The sequence below is a fragment of the Mustela putorius genome, unplaced genomic scaffold, assembly GCF_011764305.1.
Source record: "Mustela putorius furo isolate JIRA1106 unplaced genomic scaffold, ASM1176430v1.1 tig00003869_pilon_pilon_pilon, whole genome shotgun sequence".
Taxonomy (NCBI): Eukaryota; Metazoa; Chordata; class Mammalia; order Carnivora; family Mustelidae; genus Mustela; species Mustela putorius.
This window is the reverse complement of record NW_025422021.1, coordinates 10,999,990-11,023,576: the sequence shown is the minus strand read 5'-3', so window position 1 is coordinate 11,023,576 and position 23,587 is coordinate 10,999,990. Positions and strand designations below refer to the sequence as shown.

The following is a 23,587-nucleotide window of genomic DNA, read 5'->3' as shown; positions in this document are numbered from 1 at the left end:
TTAGCCCGTTGTGCAAACACAGTGTGATGATTTGGGGTTGGGGATCCAGAAGTATGCCTGACCCCGTGCTCCTGACTGAGATGCCATTTACAAGTCTTCCATTTTGCAATGAATTTATCTGCAGTTTATTATAAGGTTCTGGGACAGAACTCCTAAGAGAAAGATGTGCTCAGGTCTCAAATATGAAATCAGAAGACGCAAGGGGAAAAGAAGGTGCAGGGATTCTTGAAAGGGGAAAAGACGTGTGTCAAATGGTATCCATGACATCATGTACTTTCAAAAACTGTTAAGAGGAGGTAACCCCCAGAGGATTACAAACTGGAACATTCGCTTGGCTTACACACGTTTGCGTGAGCTAGACAGAAATAGGCCACTTTCAGATTATGAACATCATTGTCTTCAAATGACTCATAGACTAATGTTTATCTTCAAACTTGAATTACCCATTTACCTACATAAACAAGTCAAATGAACTAGGTAAATTGCCACATACCCTATTGTTTCATACCTCTTGGAAACGAACTTTTGCCTTGGAAGCCAAAAGACAGGGGTTCTAGCTTCCGCTTTGCCTCTTTGAGATTTAACTTTCTTAGCTATGCTTTCTTCATCTACAGAAAGAAAGAATAATTTTGCCCTACACGCCTCATTGATTTATTTTAATTTTTTTCTTTTAATTTTTAAAGGAAAAAATTCACGATAAACTTCTCAATGTGCACACCTACTTAGATTTAATCAATGTGATATATGCTGTTTTGTCTTTTTCTTCTTTTTCTGAATTTTGAATTTTCATCTTTCAACAGCATAAATTAATTGATCTTTGTTGATGCCTTCGTGGGAACATGGGAATATCATGTCCATATCCCAGAGTTATCTTCTCCCCAATTATTAAATATTTGTCATGTTTCTAGCTTTTTTCCACTACAAAAGTGTCATCATAATCCATCTTCGTATAAATTCTTTTTCTCTCCGTCTGGTCTCCTTCACTGGGACATGTTTCTTGGAACAAATTGCTTAGCCTGTGTTATTTGTTGTCAAGTTGTTATTTATTCTCTCAGGCAAAGTGGAGCCTATGGGCTCATCTGTGTATGTAGGGCCACTCCCATATTGTCTTTGGATCTTTAATTTATCCTAATTAATAGAAAAGCAGTAGTAGTTGTTTTAGTTGAAGCTGTTTGTCAGGATGGCTAAACAATTTCAGTATCTCATTTCATTTAATTGTATTTCAATATGTATGAATGTGTCTCCATATTTCTCTTGCCTTCCTCTCCACATTATGGTTGGTAGACTTCTGTGTGTATATATTTTTAAATTTTTTTATAATCTTTCTAATGTACTTCCTTTCATCTTAGTTTTGTTACTGTCCATCATATAGAATATTTTACTTTCTTGTTTATATTATAATTGAACCCATCGTTGTTATTAATATCTTCTTCCATAGTTAAGATAATCCATTTCATTCCCTTTAAGGTTTTTATAGGAATATTTAAAATGTTTAACTATATAACACATCTGGAATTTATTGTGGCCTGTGAGAATCAAAAAGCATATTGAGAAAAGTAAACAATTTAGAATTTTTTAAAACTAACTGGAGTCCAGCAGCACTAACTTATGACAAGTCACTCAACCTCTTAAGACCCTGTGCTCTCTACTAGACTGAAGATAGGGACCTTGTCTTATTTTCCTTTTTTCCCCCCACAATAAAAAATATTTATAATTTTGTAAATTATAAAATTTATATATTTATATTACATACAGGATAAATTTTATAAGGTCTATATTCAAGTTATACTTTTTGCATCTTACTATGAAATTGTTCCAACAGCATTTATTAAATAATGATTCATTTCCTAAATATTTATTTGGTTGCTTATTATTGATCACATATCAGTGGTACTCATATTTCTTCCAATGGCAAAATGCTTCGAAGTTATGGCATTCTGTAAAACATCATGAAACATGGAGATATTTAAGCTACAATAATGAAAATTAAAACTTGATGCTAAATCAGACACTAACTTACATTAGATTGTAGTATAGTATAGATGCCATCAGAAACCAACCGTCGGTTTTTTTTTTTATTTGTGGGAGAAATGTTAAAATTGAGAAGATTCTACCCAATAACTTAATTCCTTCTAAGAATATGAAAAAACACCCACCCATGGAACAGCAAGTTCATCGAGAGCAAAAGTTGAAAACCACATCTTATATCAAGCATACCCAATTGAGAACATAAATAAAAGCTTCTGATCAAATGTAAACACTACATGAAGTCCAGCTGAACTGGGCTGAACTCCAGCTGAACTCAGAAACTATTAAGATCAGCCTTTTGAGTTTCCAAGGTTGGAATTCCCATAATATTAGGAAGTCTAAGGGAAAATAGATGTCAGATCTCCAGTGTGTGTTCACCCCAACAACCTTACCTCCAGGCACTTCTCTTCATTAATCTATAAATCAGAGGAGGTGACACAAGGGACTTTGTGTCCTACCATATCACAGTTTATGGACTTCACAAAGCAAGCAGGAGGTAGGTATGTTGGAAATATCAGAAAGAACCGATTTCCATCCTGGATTCCTTCTACTCTGAGGACAACGACAGCATGAGAGCTGGAGTCCGGCCTTCTGCACAGACTTCCTGAAGATATGGACAGGGATACCTTTAAAGGCTACTGGAGTCCTCTGCAAGCAATGCGTCATTGTGCTATGCTAAATAATATGTTTTCATGGAGCTTACTTTTACTTACACCTTAGCTTACAAAAAAAGTTTCTTGTTAAGAAAAACAATATGCTGTAGTTTTAAAAAGAACACTTCTAGAACAGGAGATAAGAATCTAGGGTTGTGTCCTCATTCTACCACTTCATCTGGAATGAGTCATTCAACATTTGTGGGCCTCAGTTTTCTTTAAAAAAAAAAAAAAAAAAAGCGTGTTTAGAATAAATGGTTGCTAAAGTCCTGTATGGTTCTAATCACCTTGTTCAAGATAGATATGTTCCTGTTCGAGAAAAGTGCAAATGCAAAACTTCATACTTAGGAAACTGCTGATTTGCTCTTCATAATGCCCCTTGCTGAGTCAATCTTCACTTAGAAAATTCCCCCAAAATTTCCCTAAATAGTAGGAACCTCTAGTGAAGTCAAGCTATAGTTCCAAGTACAAATCTCCAACTCCACTTTATGAATATGATATACACTTTGTAGAAGAAAGTTATATCTCTTCTCTAGACTGTCACATTTGTGAACAATATCCTGTGGCAGCTCTGGGGCATGCGTGTGTGTGTGCACGCGTGCGCAAGCGCGTATGTTGGCAAGAAGAGCTGCTAAATCCTGATTCAGATATAGTGTGAAAAGGACAGCAGATTCCACGAAAATCATCTGCTTGGAAAGGAAATAAATCATGACTTCATTGGACACGTGGTTTGCTTTTTATTTTTTAAAGATTTTATTCATTTATCTGACAGAGAGAGAGAGATCACAAGTAGGCAGAGAGGCAGGCAGAGAGAGAGGGGGAAGCAGGCTCCCTGCTGAGCAGAGATCCCAATGAGGGGCTCGATCCCAGGACCCTGAGATCATGACCCAAGCCAAAAGACAGAGGCTTAACCCACTGAGCCACCAAGGTGCCCCTGGACACTTAGTTCTTAATCTTCAGTTCACTCTTGGTCCAGGGTTCTGAAATCAGGGCTAACACAGAGAGACTTCTCTGTGAAGCCATGCAATTATCTTTTCCCCTTCTCCTTTCCACTGTATTTCCAGAGATTGCACGGATCAATGGTACTGTTCAAAGCATTTCAGTAAATACTGGTTCAAGCCATTTTCCCTCCAAAATGTATCCCACTGAAAGGTTTGCTTCTCATCTACCCAGGAGTGTGTGTGCTCCAGATGTCTTTGAACCCTCAATGTAGGATGTGGTACAAACTCTCCCAGATTGCTTTCGTTGTCCTGAGTTATCGCACTAAGCTACCACTCCACACTCTACAAAGGCTGACCACCAACCTCTGCTTCACCAGCATGGACGAACCCAGTTTGCTTTCTGTCACTCTTGACGGCTGATTTGGATAAGAGCGACGAAGGCAAAGTTATAGTGGTCCTTGGTTAGCCTTAGCAGTTCCTGTGTGTGCATATGTGTCTTAGCATGACATTTCTGCCAATATTAGCATACCTGTTAAAACGGGACACGGTTTCCTCTAAGTGCATCTACGTGAAGAGCAGTTTTTTACCTGATTTTCCCAACACCTTGAATGGTTTACAGTGAAGTTTTGCTGTCTTGCTGCAATTTCAGAAAACGGTCTTATACAGAAGCAGCGAACACCTCGCCGAAGATGTCAGCAGCCCAAAATGTTGAGTAGCCCTGAGGACACCATGTACTATAACCAGTTAAATGTGAGTTCAAAGTGGTCATAAAGCCGTTTCACTGGCTTTGTTTCCAGTTAATAATTCTGTTATTAATACCTGTTCCAGCCCCTCCAGCCCCACCCCCACTCTCTTATGCTCTCTTCTTGAACATGTGCTTAGGCTCTTTATCTGTTGCTTTCATGTCAGGATGTCTGCCTTCACGGTGAATAATTGATGTGGTTTATCAAAGACGAGCAAGATGCATGCTTCATCAGGCTCACTTGAGCCCTTTGATCAAAAAAATTATGCTGTGACTTCTGATATTATCAGCATCTGCTTGCATTCAACACAAAATCACTTTGAATTAAAAATTAACGACTTGCTGCTTTGCTTTGACTGTGTGTTCTTGGCCCTCTCCACAGGGAACTCTAGAATATCAAGGGAGCAAGAGGAAGCCAAGAAAACTTGGGTAAATATCTGTCTTCTTAGTTCTAAGCAACTGTAAACAGAAGGGGTCCTTTGTGATATTACAGAAAATGCAAAACTTTTCAGAGAAGCTTCTAAAAATATGCAAATAGGGATATCACCCCTATTATTGACATTGGAAACTACTTTTCACAGTAGCAGCTTTATAAAACTTGAATCTATTCTGTCCGAAAAGGCTGAAATTGTCACCTAAAGGCAAATGTTATTTTTCACAATTATCCCAGGAAATTGGGGTTTCCCTCATAATTGCAGATGTAGCAGACTGTATAAGACTCTCCCACAAATAAGAGCATTCCATGCAATGCAAATATGCCAGTTCCCACATCACCCTACCCCTGGACCTTAAAGGTACACAAAGGGAAATCTCCCCCAGTGGTTAGAGGACTCTTCTGGTTTGTTAGTATGCCGATAGAGAATATAGTGACATAGGTAAGGTACCCGTTTGAGAACTGGAGGAGGACAGGAGGGAACTTTCTCCTCTAGAAGGAACCAAACAGGGACAGACAAGTCAATTCAGGCAAATTGTAATTTGATCACAACTTCCAGACCCCACTAAATTGGGCCCAATATCGGCCTGTGACCCTGAGGTGAAATGCTTTGTGGATCAGACCTCAGTTCCTGTGTTTTGGGAGAGCCTGAGCTACCTACCCTAAGCTGTCCTTCCTTCCCGCTGGGGGAACCCAATCCTGTTCTCATATGCAACTTCAGCTGCTGCAGTGATGACTGTACCCTTTTTCCTTTTTTTTTCTGCTGAAAACTCTTTTCTTTGTTGCAGCCAAATCAAAGTGCTTGATGGAGAAGACGAATATTACAAATCTTTGTCACCTGTGGACTCTGTTCCTGAGGAAGATAACCCATCCTGCCCTTTCCTTTCTTCCTCACCCTCAAAAGGAGCATCTTTTGCTCAGCTCTGAGGTGTACTTTCTGCCCCCCACCCAGTCTGTTCAGGGTAAGAACAATCATGGTAATTGACTGACTATCATTTAATAAGAAAGAGGTGTGATGGGGCCAGCTTCTTTGGACACATAGTCTGGGTCTGAGCCTTGCCAAATAATTTTCAGATTCCTAACCATTTTCTCAAATCTCCACTGCCCTCCCCACATCTGCAGTGCAACCTGAACTGGGCAGTTTTTTCCTTTTCTCATCTCATGGGTACCTGTGGGACACTGAACATCCTTCTAGACTACAGCAATAAGCATCATTCGTGCCCTCAGCATCTAAGAGGATAATAAGCCAATCATGAATGCTGATGATATTCATTTTTCCTGCCACATCAGTCCATGCAAAATCTGCCCCTGTGAAAATCCAGGCCTCCCTTTTCACCTCACTTCTCCCCTGCACTCCCCACCTCCTCTGAGAGATGCTTCAGGCCTCTCTCCAGAGTCAGAATTCCACTGGAGCGTGTCCCCACTCAAGGTCTCCTAGGCCAGGATAATTTTTTGTGTTTAGGGGGAGAGGCCTAATCTTTATCTAAGGCTGATGAACCCCTCTCCTGCTAGTTATTATGCTGATAAAGACTTGACTCTTTACTTCCATCATCTTCGCAGTAAAAACAAAGAAATTAGAGGGAAAGAAAATTTGGACCTGTCATAGTCTATGTCACATGGTTTAGTAAATTCCCATTCTCCGGTCAGTGGTGTCCATGAGGCTGTGAGTGATTTTTGGGAAAGGATCTTATCTTGTGCCTGTCTTTGTGGGCAGAGACTAGGACAGTGCCTGGCACAGAATGGACATCTAGTAAGTGGCCTTACATGAATGGTGAGACTTCACTTAGTTACATATGTGACAGGAAAGTAGCTGTCAATTGTGCCTTCCTCATGATTAATCACTTTTCTTACACTGTAAGCTCTGATTTTTCACTCCAGGTTGGGCTAGTTCTATTATAGTAATGTTATACCATATATTATAATACTCAATATGATTCAATAAAACAAACATCTCTTGAGCAACTACTCCATGCAAAACAATGTGTGAGATTGCTCTATGATGTAAAAGCAAAAACAAAAACAAAAATCCTACAAGACCTTTTCTCTAGAACAGATGTTCTCGGATTTTTTTTTCTTTCTTTCTTTCTTTCTTTTTTTTTTTTTTTTTTTGCTTTAAAATATTTGGCAGATCATACATGTGGGAGTACCCAGGTTTGGGGGAAAAAAATAAGTGGAAAAAATAGAAAAAATTGTTAGCCAGAGTTACAGAGAGGACAATTTTAATACACATTTTACAAAGATAAAATACTGAAACGAGGCATCTAAAGATCTCAGAAATTATACTTTTAAAGAAAAAGAAATAGGAAAATCCAATTATCCAATAGTTAAACTTTACTTTTTAAAAAAGTGAGCCTTGATTTTTTTCCTCACATATTCACCCCAAAGGTAATGTTTATTAAGGTATACAAGTACAGCAGAAGAAACATAAATGAACTTCATTGTTTAAAAAATATGTAGTCTATGTAGCTTTTTAACATTATTTTAAGGTAAGTATTTTTGTTTTGGAGTATAGCATAGGTGTACAAAATAGTGATTCGACAGTTCTGTGCCTCGTGCAGTGCTCACCACTCTAAGTGTAGTTCCCATCTCTCACCATACCGCATACTTGACAGTATTCCTTGTGCTTCGCTTTTCATCTCTGTGACTTAGTATTTAAAACAGGAAGTCTGCCCCCCCAGCCCCGGGCAGCTCAGTCAGTTCAGTGTCTGATCCTTGATTTTGGCTCAGGTTACAATCTCAGGGTTGTGAGACACTGGGCGTGGAGTCTGCTTAAAATTCTCTCCCTCTCCCTCTCCTCTCCTCCATCCATCAATCAACCAGCCAACCTATCAATCCATCTAGAGGTTTGTTATCTCCTAATCCTCTTCACCTATTTCACCTGTCCTGCCACCCCTCCCCTCTGGCAACTACCGTTTTTTCCCTATATTTTTTAGTCTGTTTCTGGTTTTTGTTTTTATGTTTGTTTGTCCATTTGTTCATCTATTTGTTTCTTAGATTCCATATGTAAATGAAATTATACAATATCTGTATTTCTCTGACTTACTTTACATAGCATAATACCCCTATAGGTCCATCCATGCTGTCACAAAATGCCAAGATCTCATTCTTTTTTATGGGTGAGTAATATTCCATTACATATATATATAATACACACACACATACATATACACAGTACTTCTTCTTTACCCATTCATCTATCAGTGGATTTATAGGTTGCTTCCATAGCCTGGCTATTATAAATAATGCTGCAATAGACATAGGGTTGCATAGATATTTTTGAATTGGTGTTTTCATTTTCTTTGAGTAAATACCCAGTAGTGGAATTACTGGATCTTAGGATATTTCTATTTTTAATTTTTTGAGGAACCTCCCTACTTCTTTCCACAGTGTTTGCACCAATTTGTATGCTTAGCAACAGTGCACAAGGGTTCCGTTTGCTCCACATCCTTGCCAACTCTTGCTATTTCTTATCACACCATTATGACTGGTATGAGGTGATATTCCTTGTTTTGGAAGTTTTACTTTTATCACTGACTTTTCTACTTTTGATTTGCTAATATTAGCTGTTTTTCAAACTGTTGAGTAAAAATGTTCCTAACTTCCCATTTGTCTGTGTACAATATAATAGTTATCTGCCTTGTTTCTAATTAAATATTTCCATAAATAAATTAAAAGGAAACAAATAATTATAAAATTATAATTTAGAAGATCTGTAATAAATAGTCTTTGCCACAGCTCTTACTCCTAACAGTACTTTAGAAATGGGATTCACTACCAGCTACACCATCAACAGATTGTAGATGTTACTCTTGGACTAGTCATAATGCCACGAACTCAAGAAGCAGTTCTTAGATCAAGTATATGAGAATGATGCAACTTGGAATCTCAGAAATGTCCTATGAGTTTATTAAAGTAATATGCATATGGCAAAAACAAAACAAAAATCAAAGAGTCCAGAGGGTTTATAATGGAAATCAATCTTCTTCTCCCTGTCCCTACCTTAGTCCCTCCCCACTGAAACAACCATGTCTTATTATTTCTAATTCTAATTCTTTGAATGGTTTCCATCACGTCTGTGAATAATTTGCTTCCATCTTCTTGGTTTATCATTTTCAATAATATTTACTCTCCCCCTCTGTGAAAGGTGTGCATTTATTTCAATTCTCCCTGCCCTTCTTCCAGTGCTTATAATTTGATGCTTAAATTTGTGTTGATTACCTTTTAAACTTTAAATTATATAATTAAACACCTATTTTTGTATGTCATTGACTTTAGATAGTATCTCTGCAAGAATACCTGACATGAAGAAAACCAACAAGGTGAAAAATGCTGTCAAGACAAAATAACTGACCCTGGACGAAACAGAAATCATCCCGGGAATACCACAGTTTTTAAAAGCTTCATTGCAAAACCATTGGTGTTCATGTTGTGAGCTGCTGATTTTCCTTCCATTTTGGTACATCTGCAGACATGCCTCCACCCACTTTAACTTACTTTATTTTTAAATGTCATGCAAATACAGAAAAAGGCACAAATCAGAAGACTCAACTCAATAAGTTATCAGAAAATCAGTATCTACATAACTGCCCCTACAGTCAAGTTATCTGTGTAACCACTCCTACAGGCTGAAGGTTATTAGAAAGTATATATATAAACTATCTGTGGGTCCATTAGAACATTGTCAGCATACTAGAAGTCTCCCTTTATCCATTCCCAATCACCCACCTCTCCAAAGGCAAGCATTCCCATGACTCAGGTATAAATACTTCCTTGGTTTTCTTTATAATTTTGCCATTTACACACATCCCTAAACACTATAGTTAAATTTGGCTTCTTATGTTAGGTTCTAGGAGCTTTCTATAAATGGAATCACGTAGTATATAATCTTTTGGGTTTTGTTTCTTTTATTTGGTGTTTTATTTGTGAGATTCATCTATGTTGTGGAATATAAATGTAGCTCATTTATTTTCAAAACTATGTAGCATTCCAGTATATGAATACGGAGCAACTGACTTAGCCATTCTGCTTTTGATAGACAAATATGAATTATTTCCAATTTAGGGTTATTCTGGACATTGCTACTATTATTGTTGTATGTCTCTTGGTGTCTGCTTTCATGCATATCTGTTGGCTGTGTACCTAGGATTAAGATGGCAGAATTCTAAGGTACCCATATCTGCACTTCAGTAGGTAATACCAAACTGTTTTCCTAAGTGATTTTACCAATTCACAGTCACACCCGTGACATAAAAGAGCTTCCATTATTCTGTATTCTCCCCGATTCTTGTTATTTTCAGTCCTCATACGGATACTCCAATGAATATATATTAGAATTTCACTGTTGATTTCTAGCTTACATATCTCTGATTAATAATGATATTGAGCACATTTTCATACTTCAGTGGCCATTTTAGATACCTTCTTTTGTGATATGCCTAGTTTAATTTGGGTTAACTATGTTTTTTCTTTTAATTTGAAGAAATGTATTATATGTTGTTAGTTATATGTGTTGCAAATATTTTCTCCACTAGGTGGTTTGTCCTTTCATTCCCTTAAGGTATCTTGTGCTAAAAAAAAAAAAAAAAAAGTGTTGTAATGTTAACATAATACAACTTAATCAGTCTTTTCCTGTTTGATTACTACTTTCTTATAGCCTATTAAGAAATCTTGTCCAGCCCCAAGGTCATAGAAGTATTTACCTTTAGGATTTTCTGGAGGCATTATTGTCTTGCCTTTCACATTTAGATCTTCAGCTCACCCAGAATCAATTTTGTGAATACTGTGTGGTAAGGACAAATTTTCATGTTTTCTAATAATGGATATTCAGCTGTCAAAGGCCCATTTAATGAAAAGTACATCTCTTTTCTACTGCTCTAAAATAGTATCATTTACATAAATCAAGTAATCATGGATCTGTTCTCAGATTCTCTATTCTGTTCTGTTGACCTTTTATCCTTGCTGTAAATCCTATACTTTCAAAATAGGCTTTGGTATAAGACAGAGCAAGTCTTCTAACATGGTTTTTCTTTTATAGGAGAACCTTGATTAGTTTGGGCTCTTTGCATATTTTAGATTCAAATAGTCAACTTACGGAAAAAAAGAACTATTGGTATTTCTTTGGAATTATCTTGAGTCTGTAAGTCAATTTGGAAGGAATTGTCATGTCTACAAGATTGAATTTTCCAAAGCATGGTATATCCTTCTATTTATGTAGTTATTCCTTCTCTTCCCTTAATAATGACAAATAATTTTATCTGTGAAATCTTACACATAGTTTGTTAGTTTTATCCGTATGTACCATATATAATTTTATAGTATTTAGAAGTGTTTTTTAAGTTTTTTAACTGTTGGTTGCCTGCTCTAGATTAAATGTCTATGTCCCCCCAAAATTCATATGCTTAAATCTAATTTCCAATGTGATGGTATTTGTTGGTGGGGTCTTTGGGACGTAAGTAAGCCATGAGAGTACAGCTTTCATGAATGGGATCAGTATCCTTTTAAAGAGACCCCAGAGACCAGGCTTGCCTCCACCACATGAGGACACAGCGAAAAGATGCCTATCTATGAACCAGCAGATGCTCACAAGACACCAAATCTACTGGTACCTTGATCTTGGACTTCCCAGACCTCCAGAACTGTAAGAGATAAATTTCTGTTGTTTAAGCCACCCAGTCTATAGTATTCTGTTATGACAGCCCAAATAGACTAAGACATTGCCATTATGTGAAAGTGTAATGGATATTTTGTATTTGAGATCCACCAACTTTGCTAAGTCATTAATTCCAATAATGTAGCTAGATATTTTTGGATTTTCTACATAGTTTTACCCCCTGCAAATAACTATAGACATTTTCTTCCTTTTTCATACTTCATACTTCCTTTTATACCTTGGTTGTTGTTTTTTTTTTCCTTGACCTACTGTCTGTTTTATAATGTTTTTGCTGCATTATAAACCACCCCAAATTATTCTTACAAGTCTGTGGTTGGATGACTATATCTGCTGATTTGAACTAGTCTTGCCAGGATCCATTTGTGCATCTGTGGTTAGCTGCAGTTCAACTAAGCACCTTTGCTGATGTTGGCTGGGTTTCTTACATATCTAGGGCCACAGCAAGGACAGCTTGGCCACCTTAGTTCTATTCAACATGATTTCATCCTCCAGTTTGTTATTATCCCCAGGGGCAGTGCGAGAGTCTTTGAAAAACAAAGGGAGGAGAGGGAGAGTGAGAAAAATATCTCTTGAGGCTCAGAAATGGCACATTGTCAATTTAGCCATATTCTTTTAACCAAAGCAAAATACAAAGCCAGCGCGGATTCAAGAAGGGCTTCAGAGTCCCATTACATTGCAAAGGGTGTGGATACAAGGAAAAGTAGAGAATTTGAGTCTTTTTTTTTTTTTTTCCTTATTCAAAATACCAGACTGATCTGGCTAAGTTTTTCAGTACAAGGTTGGTTAGGAGAGCTAATAGTAAGTACTCTTGTCTTTTTTGCAATCTCAAAGAGGGAAAGCATTCAGTATTTTATCATTAATTATAGTATTTGCTGTCCCTTTCTATTCTCAAGAGGAATTCCCCCTCATAAGTGGATGTTCTATTTTATCACATGCTTATTTTTTGTTTTTAAATAATTCTGTGATTTTACTCCTATATTTTGTTAATGTTATGGTTGATAGGTTCATATGGTTCTTAATGTTAAGGTTATGCTGATTTTCTACTTCTTCCTATGTCAGTTTTGTTAGGTTTTCATTTTCTAGAAAATTGTCTGGTTTTCTACATTGTCAAATTTGGTTAGAATTATTCAAAAAAAGTCTATAGATATTTTTAATATTGTAGAATCTATAGTCAGGTCGCCTTCCTTCTTTTGTAATGGTGATGATTTGCGATTTCTTTTTCCTTAATTATTCTTACCAGATCTGCCAATTTTATTAGTGTTTTAATGAAAATAACTTTTGATTTTACTTATTTTTTTTATTACCAATTTGTTTCCTACTTCACTAACTTTTGTTCTTAGGCTTATTATATTTCTGCTTTGGTAAAAATGGCTGTTATTTTTTCTGGTTTTTTGGAATCTTAACTTTTCTAATATATTTATTTAGGCTATAATTTTCCCTCTAAGTATGAAATTAGCAGCAAATGGAAGCATTTTATTATCATTTAGTTATGATTTCTTTTTTAACTCATAAGATTTTCAGAAGTTTATTAATTTCTAAACATACAAGGATTTTCTCCTATACTTTTCTTAATTGGTTTCTAGCTTAATAATTCTTAATGGCCAGAGAACAAATTCAGTATTACTTCAAGACTTTGACATTTATTGAGATTTTATGACTCAGCATATGATTTTTTTGGTAAAACTTTCACAAATATTCCACATATACTAGAAATAAGGTATATTCTGCAGTCTTCTATATATGCACAATAGGTCCAGTTTGTTAACTCTCATCTTTTCAATGCTCACTTATTTTTCTTTTACTGCTTTTTCTATCAGTTAAGAGATGTATGTTAAAATATCCCACTATGATTATGAATTTGTCTATTTCTCCACTTAGGTGTTTTTATTTTGTTTGTTTGTTTCTTTGGTGGTTTTTTGTTTTTGTTTTTTTTGTTTTGTTTTGTTTTGTTTTTTTACTTATGACTTTATGACAGAGAGAGATAGTTCCCCAACACAAATACAAGGGTGGTGGAGCGGGACAAGCAGGCTCCCTGCTGAGCAGAGAGCCCAATATGGGGCTCAATCCCAGGTTTTCGGGATCATGACCTGAGCAGAAGGCAGATGCTTAATGACTGAGCCACCCAGCTGCCCCTCTCCATTTAGTTTTGGCAATTTTTTTTCTCTATGTATTTTAAATCTTTATTATTAGGTACATATACATACTTTTACCTTTTTTTTTTTTGACTACCCAAGAAATTACAGTATGCATGCATCCTTGACTTAACCAAAATCTAATATTACTTGTACATTTTTACCCTCTTCTTGGACAATTCAAGAATTCAAGGACTTTAAAACACTACCAAAATCTCTATCTATGTTACATATTCCTCCTTGATTATATTGCCCCTATTGTGGTATATTTTTTTTAAGTAGGCCCTACGGTCAACATGGGACTCAAACTCACTACTCCAAAATCAAGAGTTACATGCTCTACCAACTGAGCTGTCCAGGTGCCCCTATTGTGGTATGTTTTAATTTTATATATATTTTAAATCCTGCAAGATCTTATTATTGTTTTCATTGCTCTTCATTTCTTCCATATCCACATCTCAGACCTTTATTCTGAGGTCCATTTCATTCTGCCTAAAGAGCACCATTAGTGTTTCCCTTACTGTGAGTTGGCTGCTATAAGTTTTTGTTTAACTAAGAAATGTTTTAATTGCATCTTAATTCTTGAAGAATATTTTTTTAAAGATTTTATTTATTTATTTGACAGAGAGAGATCACAAGTAAGCAGAGAGGCAGGTAGGGAGAGAAGAGGGAGGAAGCAGGCTCCCCTGCCGAGCAGAGAGCCCGATGTGGGGCTCGATCTCAGGACCCTGAGATCATGACCTGAGCCGAAGGCTGAGGCTTTAACCCACTGAGCCACCCAGGCACCCCGGGAACATAGGTTTTTAAGACTTTTGTCCCCTTGGCTTCCCCCTGCTGCTCAGCCTCACAGCTTCTTAGTTGTCTCTTTAGAATTGGCAAATGCCTCCAAGAAAAGTTCCCCCCAATGTCAAGCTCTTCTCTCAGAACTTCTGTTTTTTTCTTGACCTTAATTCAATATTTTTTCATTCTCTTGCTAGCTTTTCAGTGCCTTAAATCCTAGTGTATTTTAAATTTTGTCCTAATTTACTATTTGGCTCAAGGAGAGTACAGTTTGAACTACCTAGTCCTTTATTACGGCAACCAGGTGACTTCTTCTACCTATTTTTCATCTTCCAGAAATATATTGAAATCTCTCTTCCCTTGATCATTCTCTTTTCTATTCTTATCATTATTGTGAGTTTATTCTTCTTAGTTCCACCTTACTGCCATTTAAATGAGATCTCAGGAAATAGGAGATATAAATGTGTGCACGCTATATCTGCCTTGCTGTCACCTATCCTATTTAATAATAATTAAAATTATTATTAATTGAGTCATATACAAATATTAGTATTTGAACTATTATTCTTATAATCAATTATTGAGAAATAATTCACATACCATAAAACTCACCCTTTTAAAGTGTACAATTCAGTATATTTGAACTATTATTAATAATGAATTATTAGTTTCACATAATTAAATTCCAGACAGTACTGTTTTTTTTGTTTGTTTGTTTTGTTTTGTTTTTTAAGATTTTATTTATTTATTTGACAGACAGAGATCACAAGTAGGCAGAGAGGCAGGCAGAGAGAGGAGGAAGCAGGCTCCCTGCTGAGCAAAGAGCCCGATGTGGGGCTCTCTCCCAGGACCCTGAGATCATGACCTGAGCCAAAGGCAGAGGCTTAACCCACTGAGCCACCCAGGCACCCCCCAGATAGTACTTCTTTTAAGACACTATTGTTGAGCTGATGTAGGAGTTTATAATATAGAAGAGGAGATATGACACATATACAGATATTTACAGTAGGAAATGGCAGAGTAAGAGCAGAGAGGAAGCATAAAGAAATGTTTCATAAAGGAATCAGCATTTAACCCAAATCTTGAATAGATTTGGTAGAGCAGAGATGGGCAAAGGCAGAATTAAACTGGCATCCCATAAAGTAAAACACAAGGGTAGCTGCTAGCCCTTGATGCAAATTAGCAAAAAAAAAAAAAAAAAAGTCCCTCTCCACCCCCATTCTAAGCGTCTTTATAGAAATAGAACAACCAAGTGTCCTGGAAGAGCCTAGTCAGCCTGAGGCATCAAGAAAATTCAGGTCCTGTTCTGGTTTGACGGAGCATAGAAAGTAAATAAGAGGTAAAACTGTGGAAGTTGTTTATGGAGGAATTTGAATACTGTGCTAAGGAGTTTGTACTCTATTTACTGGGCAACAAGAAACCACTGGGGACTGTGTTCCAAGGAATGCCACGAACAGCTGGAATTTGGAAGGAGCTTGTTGGCAGTATTGCAAAGGAGCATGACGTGAGAGGCGAGGAGATCAGTTGGAAGACTTATGGGGTGGCAGTTCAGCCAAAGGTATTAAAGACCAAAGCTAGAATGACGGAAGGAGAATAAAAGAAGTGTGAAACCAGTACAACCTGTAAAAATATCATTTGCAGATTGGGTAGTAAGGACTGGGGAAGTAATGGGTGGAGGAAAGATAAAGATGATTCCTTGCAGAAGAAATAAGTTGAAATCTGAAACTTATCTGCAATTTATCAGCTGGGTGACTGGGACAGTCACTTTAGTTTCCTGTGGCAGCTGGCTAATTTTCCAGAAGCTCAGTGGTTAAAAAGGAGGAAAGAGGAAGAAAGGTGATTCAAGGAGGGGGTTATAGGATTGGTCAGATTTGTAGGATGCAAACAGGCTGAAGAAAAGGGTAAGGATTAAGGTTCACACTGAAGATGGGTAATAGTAATTTTTTTATGTTACTAGAGTAGCTGAGATTCAAAGTTAAATAAATCGTGTAATAACTGGATTCAGGTACATGTTAATCATTAAAAGAGTTTGAAAGGTGGTTTTCTCAGAGCTGTGTTTGTTGGTTTTTCACACTGCCAATGTTGATTCCTGAGACTTTTGTAATTTATTTATTGTCAGTTCCCGATGACAGTTAAAATAACCTTCAAGAGAAAGGGACTGTTACATCATATATATTAACTTACATATATTTCAACGTTCAGAGACTATTCCTAAAAGAAATGTTTGGGGATTCCTTTTTTTTTTTTTTTTTAAACATATCATGCTCTTTTTCTATGTAGGTGTTATTTAATTACATTAATGTTCATCCTAAGACAAATTTTTGTGAAGTAGAAGTTTTAGAGAGATGCTGAGATGTTTCCTCTTAAATATTTTCTTTGTATCCATGACTCATTCACAAGACCACATTTAATCACACCCAGTGGTTTGAATCATTTGATCCATTGGTGATCTCTCTGTAAGGTCATGGACTGGTTATTGATCAGGTTAATTGGTTGAATGACTAACCCAGTCATCAGTTCAGACTGCATCTATGCATAAACACCAGTTTGGCAATTTAACTGAAGTGCCCAGCCAAATCTTATTTTCGGTATACTCAGCTTCTGATAAAGGAAGAGAAGGATTTTGTGCATTTATACATGTCATCGAGGAACCAGTGACAACTTATGAATAAAATGAGAAGTTGGGAAGAGCCTATGCTTATTAGTTAGTTGGGTAATGTTTCCCACTTAAGTGAAGCTCTGGTATTTACTGTTCTCCACACCAGCCCCTTGATCGATGATAGCAAAGAATGCTAATCTTCTGAGTCACACAGAATTTTTTAAGTAGGCCCCATGCCCAGTGTGGAGCCCAGTGTAGGACTTGAACTCATGACCCTGAGATCAAGACCTGAGCTGAGATGAGGAGTCGTATACTCAGCCAACTGAGCCATCCAGGTGCCCCCAGAATGTTTTCTTCATTCACGCTCTCTTGTAGCTTTACTGGGCCATGTGTCTGTCATTCAAAATAAAAGGAGAGGAACAAAACCAAAGCAAAGAACAAAAGGCTTGTTGCCACTCCCATTACAATGCTAAAAGCAAAGAAAATGTTTCTACCAATTAACCTTCCCTTGTTAACACTGGATGGTTGGCAGTCACTTGCCACATCAGTCCCATAAAAATGACCTGTCACTGCTCTGTACACATGAACATTCTACTTTAGAACAATAAGAAGACTTAGAAAATACTAGGCCAACATCACTCTTTTTACAGATGACAGAGCAGACAGCCAGTGACTTACCCAGGGGTCCCACTGTGAGTCAGTAACAGAGTAAAGACAAAAATCTAGGTTAGTTTATTCTACATTCTGGAGTCTCTGTACCAAACTATCCAGCTTCCCAGTGATGTCATATAATCTAGGACCAGCCCCATTTATACACAGGTTAATTGATTCTAAGCAGATAATTTGCTTAGAAAAGAGATTTTGATTTTCTTGCCAAAAATATTTCCCTAATTCTCCCAATGGAAGACGCTTGATGCCAGCCCTTTATTTCAATAATAAAGCCATTATTGAAATAAAAAAAAAAATTGACACATTTATTTATTTATTATCTCCTTTTTTTTTTTTTTTTTTTTTAAGAGTGGTGGGCCAAGGAGCAAAGGGAGATGGAAAGAGAGATTCCATGCCCAGTGCAGAGCCCAATGGGGGGCTCGATCTCACAATCCTGAGATGATGACCTGAGCCAAAATCGAGTCAGACACTTAACCAACTGAGCCACTCAGGCCCCTCTTAATGCATTTATTTAATGCAGTTTCACTGGCATTCTCTCCTATAGTCTTCACACCAGCTATGCTAAGTAGGTAAAAGGCATAAATGGGAAGCTCAGGAAGGTTATGTTACCTGACGTGGTCAGAGAGCCTGTAGGGGCGAGCAATACGCAAACCCAGCCGTGTCAGAGTCCCAAACCAGACTCCTTCCAGGAGCCAAGCATCCTGTGTTTTTCACTGTCCTTCAAGGAATGCTATCAGTTCAATGACAGTCTGCCCAGGGTGACAATAACCAAAATGCAGTTCAATATAGAATAATGCCGAGGATTCCATCGGATTTTTATCTGAGAACAATATAACGGACACACTTGAGTAGTTATTATACGTCAAGTCCTGTGTCGATTCCTCTCGCTCCATTCAACCTTCACATTAACCTATTAGATAGATATATGCTGTCATTGTCATTATGCCATTTTGACAGGAAAGTTTCAGTGACATGCCCAAGACCCTGCAGTGTGGTGTCACTGGGATGTGAGCCCAGACATTGTGACTTCGGAGTATCCCTTAATCCCTACTCCATGCTGCCATGTAAAACCCGCAACCTCAGGAAGAGTCCTGCAGAGAGGGTCAAGTGGCGGCTCCGTCAAGAACATTGACTAGATTACCAAAGGCTCTATGAAAGCCAAGTTGAGAAGAAACTTGAACCAACTGTTGGATTATAAAACAGGAAATTATTGAAGTTCTTGAGGCAATGCAGAATAGCCTTGCTGGGGATTTCCAGAGAAATTCCTGATTTCTTGGTGACAGTTAACAAGACAGTGACAAAAATGGTGGTGAGCTTTCTATGTGGAAACCAACCTGCACCATCTTCTATCCCAAAGAATGCAAAAAACTATTGTCGCAATTTACACTTTTGTGTAAGGGGTTTCTCAAATGAGTTCGCTTCTGAGAGCTGACCCTGAAGCAGTGCACTAGGAAAAATAAGTTTGCGGGGGACCGATGGGCAGTAAGAAGTCAGGGGCAAGTTGTGCAGAGGCAGCTATAGGCATGGAGCTTCAACAGTGCCCACAGGCAACGTGAAGCTGAAAGGAAAACTGGGAAACTCTGGAGAAAACTCCACTGGCTCTCAATTCTGTCATTCCAACTGTAAAAACCTAAACTAAAAGACCCAGTCCAATATCCAACTGACATAGTAATATAGCTCTAAACACATACTGTCTCTCTTTTTAAGTCTTTCATTGAAAATAGCATGTTATTCCTATGTCACATTAATTTTCAGTTAAGTCAATTCTGCTTTCATTCACAGAACATTCAGACTGAAAAAAATCAATACACCTCATCAGCCTTTCTCCTCAGCTATTGAGGGTTTAATTCCAGGGAGAAAAATAAATAACACCAAATTTCTCAACTACTGAAGTGCAGAAATTTTTCCTAATCTTGGCCATCCAGGGAAATGGTATTTCTCAAGGCTAAATTTTGATAGGCTGTAGCCTATGGATCACTTCTGGCCCACAACCTCCTTTTATGGATAAAGTTTTATTGGAGCACACACACACCCATTTGTTTACATATTGTCCATGGCTGCTTTCACACCACAATGGCAGGCCCCCAAAGCCTAAACTCTTCACTATCTAGCCCTTTACAGAAGTTTGCCAATGCCTGCTCTAGACTGTTACCTAGAGAACTGGGGGGAAAACTTTTTTCTAGCCACTTTCCAACCATTCTGAGAGTTACTGAAAAGGTTTGGCCTCATGAAAAATCCTTGGACAAGAAGCCTAGTAATACGGTTCTATTGCCTTTTTCTTTTTTTCTTAAGTTGCATGATTAATACTATACTATACAAATAGGCCTATGGGGTATGAGTTCATGATGTAATCCATTCTAAGGAACCACGTATTATCAATAACTGTGAGCAGAAGGAAGGCTGTATGGAATGCTTAACAGATCACCAACAACCCTTCAGAAAAAAAAGGGGGGGTAGGGAGAAACAAGGTTGAAGGGGCTGGAAAGAGAAAGAGCAGAGAGATTCCTTTCAAAGCTGTAGTTCCTCACCTGTCGAGTTAGGACATTAGGCTTTTCTCTAGAGCCTACACCTGGGTTTCCAAGGACCCTCAGTCATTAACGTCCTTGGCTTTTCCTGAACCATCACAAAATCCCAAGACATCATGTCCTGAAACCCAGCACCCTGCATTCACTCCCAGATTTAGATATGTTATTGAACGGCACTGTCAACAATCATCAAACCACTGAAGTGTCCATTCAGGATGCTAGATCTCTCCAGTCACTTATGTGTAATATGTCTGAGTGATTTTAATTGCTAGCAAATCTACATCTCTTCACCAATACTAATACATAAGCTTAATGTGACAAGATACTGTTCTTAACAACTAACTGCAAGCTAACCTATCCATTTGGGGTCAAGTTAAGAGCATCACATAATTGGGCATGCAACTGGGTAGTTATAGATTCTTGACAATCGTGGTAATGATATGACCAAAGAGCTCAATTGAGATTGAAAATTTGTCATAGGTCTCTGAAGAAGTGTAGTAGGAATTATTTGTGTATCTCTTATGTCTAGTATTATGTAGCTGGAAACAAGGCTTGAGTTTATCTTAAAATATATTCATTTATTCAGCAAATGTGTGTTAAATGACTACTCTAGGGACGCCGGGGTGGCCTAGTTGGTTGAGCATTGAATTCTTGATTTTGGATTGGGTGTGATCTTGGGATTGTGGGATCGAGCCCATCATTAGGCTCCACACTCAGCACAGAATCTGCTTGTCCCTCTCCCTCCACTCCTTGCCCTGCACACACACATACATACTCTCTCTCTCAAATAAATACATAAATCTTTCAAAAATATTACAAAATAAATAACTACTCTATGCCAGGAATTGAACTCACGCCTCCAACTATGCAACTACACTCTATGTGAAACCCTTATATTATTCTGAGTTTCTCTTGTTTCCATGTTCTTGTTAAAATAAGCCACACTAAGCAAGTTCTGTGATTTTTCTGCTAAATACAGAGCTGTCCTCTTGAGATTTTCACATAAAGATCACAGGGGGGAAATCACTTCCTACAAGGACATCAGTGGCATTATTCATTTTCATCTAATAGGCTTAGCTTCAGGGGCTCAGAATGTCACAACATATTTAAACAATATTTCAGTGATAGTGCTCCCTTTTCCCATCCCATTGATACCTGGAAAGGAAGGCTGCTTGTTTAGCTTCAGGATATGTTTGAAACATCCATGAGAATAAAAGAAAGGGATGAGGTTGGGGTCACAGGAACTTAGTTGTTTCCTTTACCTCCAGAGAGCAGAGAGAAGTGAGAGCCACTTTTCCTTCTTCAGAATAAAAGAGAGGTCAGAGGAGGTTCTTGGGGCCTAACCCAATCCAGGTGAAGTAAAAATAATGAGTGCAAACCCAGTGCTTCTCCAAGTGTCTCTGGCTCAGAATATCAGAGCCACAAGGGGAGATTGCTAAAGACAGCCTTTTCCTGGGCCCACCCGGACCTACGTGAGCAGAACTTCTGGAGGTCACAGGAGGGATCTCTACCTCATGTGACTCCTGTGCACAAAAAAGTATGAGAAACCCTGCTGCACATCTTTATAGCTTGAGTTAAATTACAAGTCCTTAACTTTGAATGAACTGAAACATTGATTTAAACCGGTGTAGAAGATATTAGAGTGGAGTTTATTAAAACTCAAGTCCTTAAAGCATCATCTTGAACAACAAAAATTAACCTTGGACTGGGTGTCCGACTTTCTCCCTTCCCGCACTCTTCTTTCCAAATCCCTCTGTCTCTCTCCCTACTCCCCGATCCTTCTGTTCTTCTTTTCTTCCTATAGGAAGAGGCCTTAGAGCTAACAACAAAGCAACTGTAGCAGCAACTGCACAAAGACTAAAGGTGAGATGCAGAGCAGGCGCAAACATTTCCAGCTCAAGGCTAACAAAATGTCCGCAAAAGGAGAACAGCAGAGAGAACAAAGCATTTGCATTTCTGTTGTAAACATTTCCTAACTATTTAAATATATATTACTTTCTGTCTGTAAAAATTAACAAGACTGGAAAGTTTATGCCTGAAATAGGAACTTCCTTCCAAATTATCTCAGAAGCTCAACTTCTTAATAATTATTACGACAATGTGTGCTATCCCCACCAAGAGAACAGGATTGTTCCCCAGTCCCTCTTTCTGACATATTCTTGTGTTGTCTAATCAGACTGACAACCAGTGGTCTCTTCCATACTCAGCCTGCTGCTCTCAGAAGCCTTTTGCTCCATTGGCAATTCTTCCACCGACAGCCGGGTCCTCCCTCTACCTTTCTAACTTACCTATTGTTCCTACTCTCCTTTACACACTGCACCTGGTTTTAGAAAGAGAGATGCCTCCAATTTCATGCCATCTATAGGAGACAGCAATCAAAGACACCCCAATCAGATGTTCAACTATAAACACAGCTCTTTGGGGTCATGCCTTCTCTTGTTCCTCTCTCTGACCTGCCTTACGTGTACAGTTTTTCTCCTAGGCCCCCTACTTTTCTCTAAACACTGTCCTTTCCATACATTATTGAAAACATTTCCCAAATGAGACAAAGGGCTTCCTTTGGGAACATTAGGTTAAACAAAAGGCATTTAATGATAAAGTCATTTTAAATCATTTTTTAAAGTAAGTCCAAGTGCCACCTGGACTTTGAAGAAAGAGAATAACAGTTGTCCTCATAATATTATCTTGTGGGGTAACCCAGACAAGTTTTAAATCACACCAAAATAAGGGAGAGGGTTGAATAAAAGCAATATAAGAATAAATGTTTAATCCTGAAGAACAGTCTTTCTGGTGTTCCTCCTGACCATATGAAAAACACACGTGGGTGTTAAGGTAGATATTGTATAAATACATTGTAGTGGTAAAATGAGAAAAGGAAATGGAAACTACGCAGGAACTAATTTAGCATGAGTTATTGATTCATACCTGAGAGAAGAAAAACACTAGGGAGAACCTGAAATCAGACCATATGAGAAGGCCCTCTGTAAATTCATATTTTAATCCATGCCCCCCCAAATAAAACATATATGAAAAAATAATAAAATGTAAATAGAAAACTTTTCCTACTGAAAGATGAAATTGCTCTCCAAGTTAAGTCATTCATCATTTATCTGTACTAATAAAATGTTAAACAAAAAAAAAAGAAAGAAAGAAAAAGACAAGCCCAAAATAGAGTCACTTGCACTAAGCCCCACGCCGCAAACAAAGACTTGATACCTAACATAAGAGCAGTTTCAGTCTTCCCCAGAAATATAGTCTTAACCAGTCAGTCTGGAATTCCTGAGTCATAACTAGTGAGGAAATCTGCCTGAGAGACCCCTACCTTCCTCCAATGAAAGGTGACCCTGCCTGAAATAACCCACTTTGCTAGAATAACACTCTTGCCTGCCTCCTTCTGCCTGTAAATGTCTTCCAT

At 37.8% G+C, this 23,587-nt stretch overlaps 1 protein-coding gene across 1 annotated transcript in view; it reads left to right on the top strand.

The window, feature by feature from the left end:
- MYO3B (myosin IIIB) overlaps positions 1-9,673 on the top strand; it is a 186,356-nt gene extending 176,683 nt beyond the window's left edge. Inside the window, exons 13-16 of the mRNA XM_045066728.1 lie at positions 4,272-4,372; positions 4,747-4,793; positions 5,586-5,759; positions 9,073-9,673. Coding sequence (XP_044922663.1) covers positions 4,272-4,372; positions 4,747-4,793; positions 5,586-5,724 — 287 coding nt within the window. The 3' untranslated portion in view covers positions 5,725-5,759; positions 9,073-9,673. The remainder of the gene's footprint in view (positions 1-4,271; positions 4,373-4,746; positions 4,794-5,585; positions 5,760-9,072) is intronic.
- Positions 9,674-23,587: the final 13,914 nt, after the last annotated feature.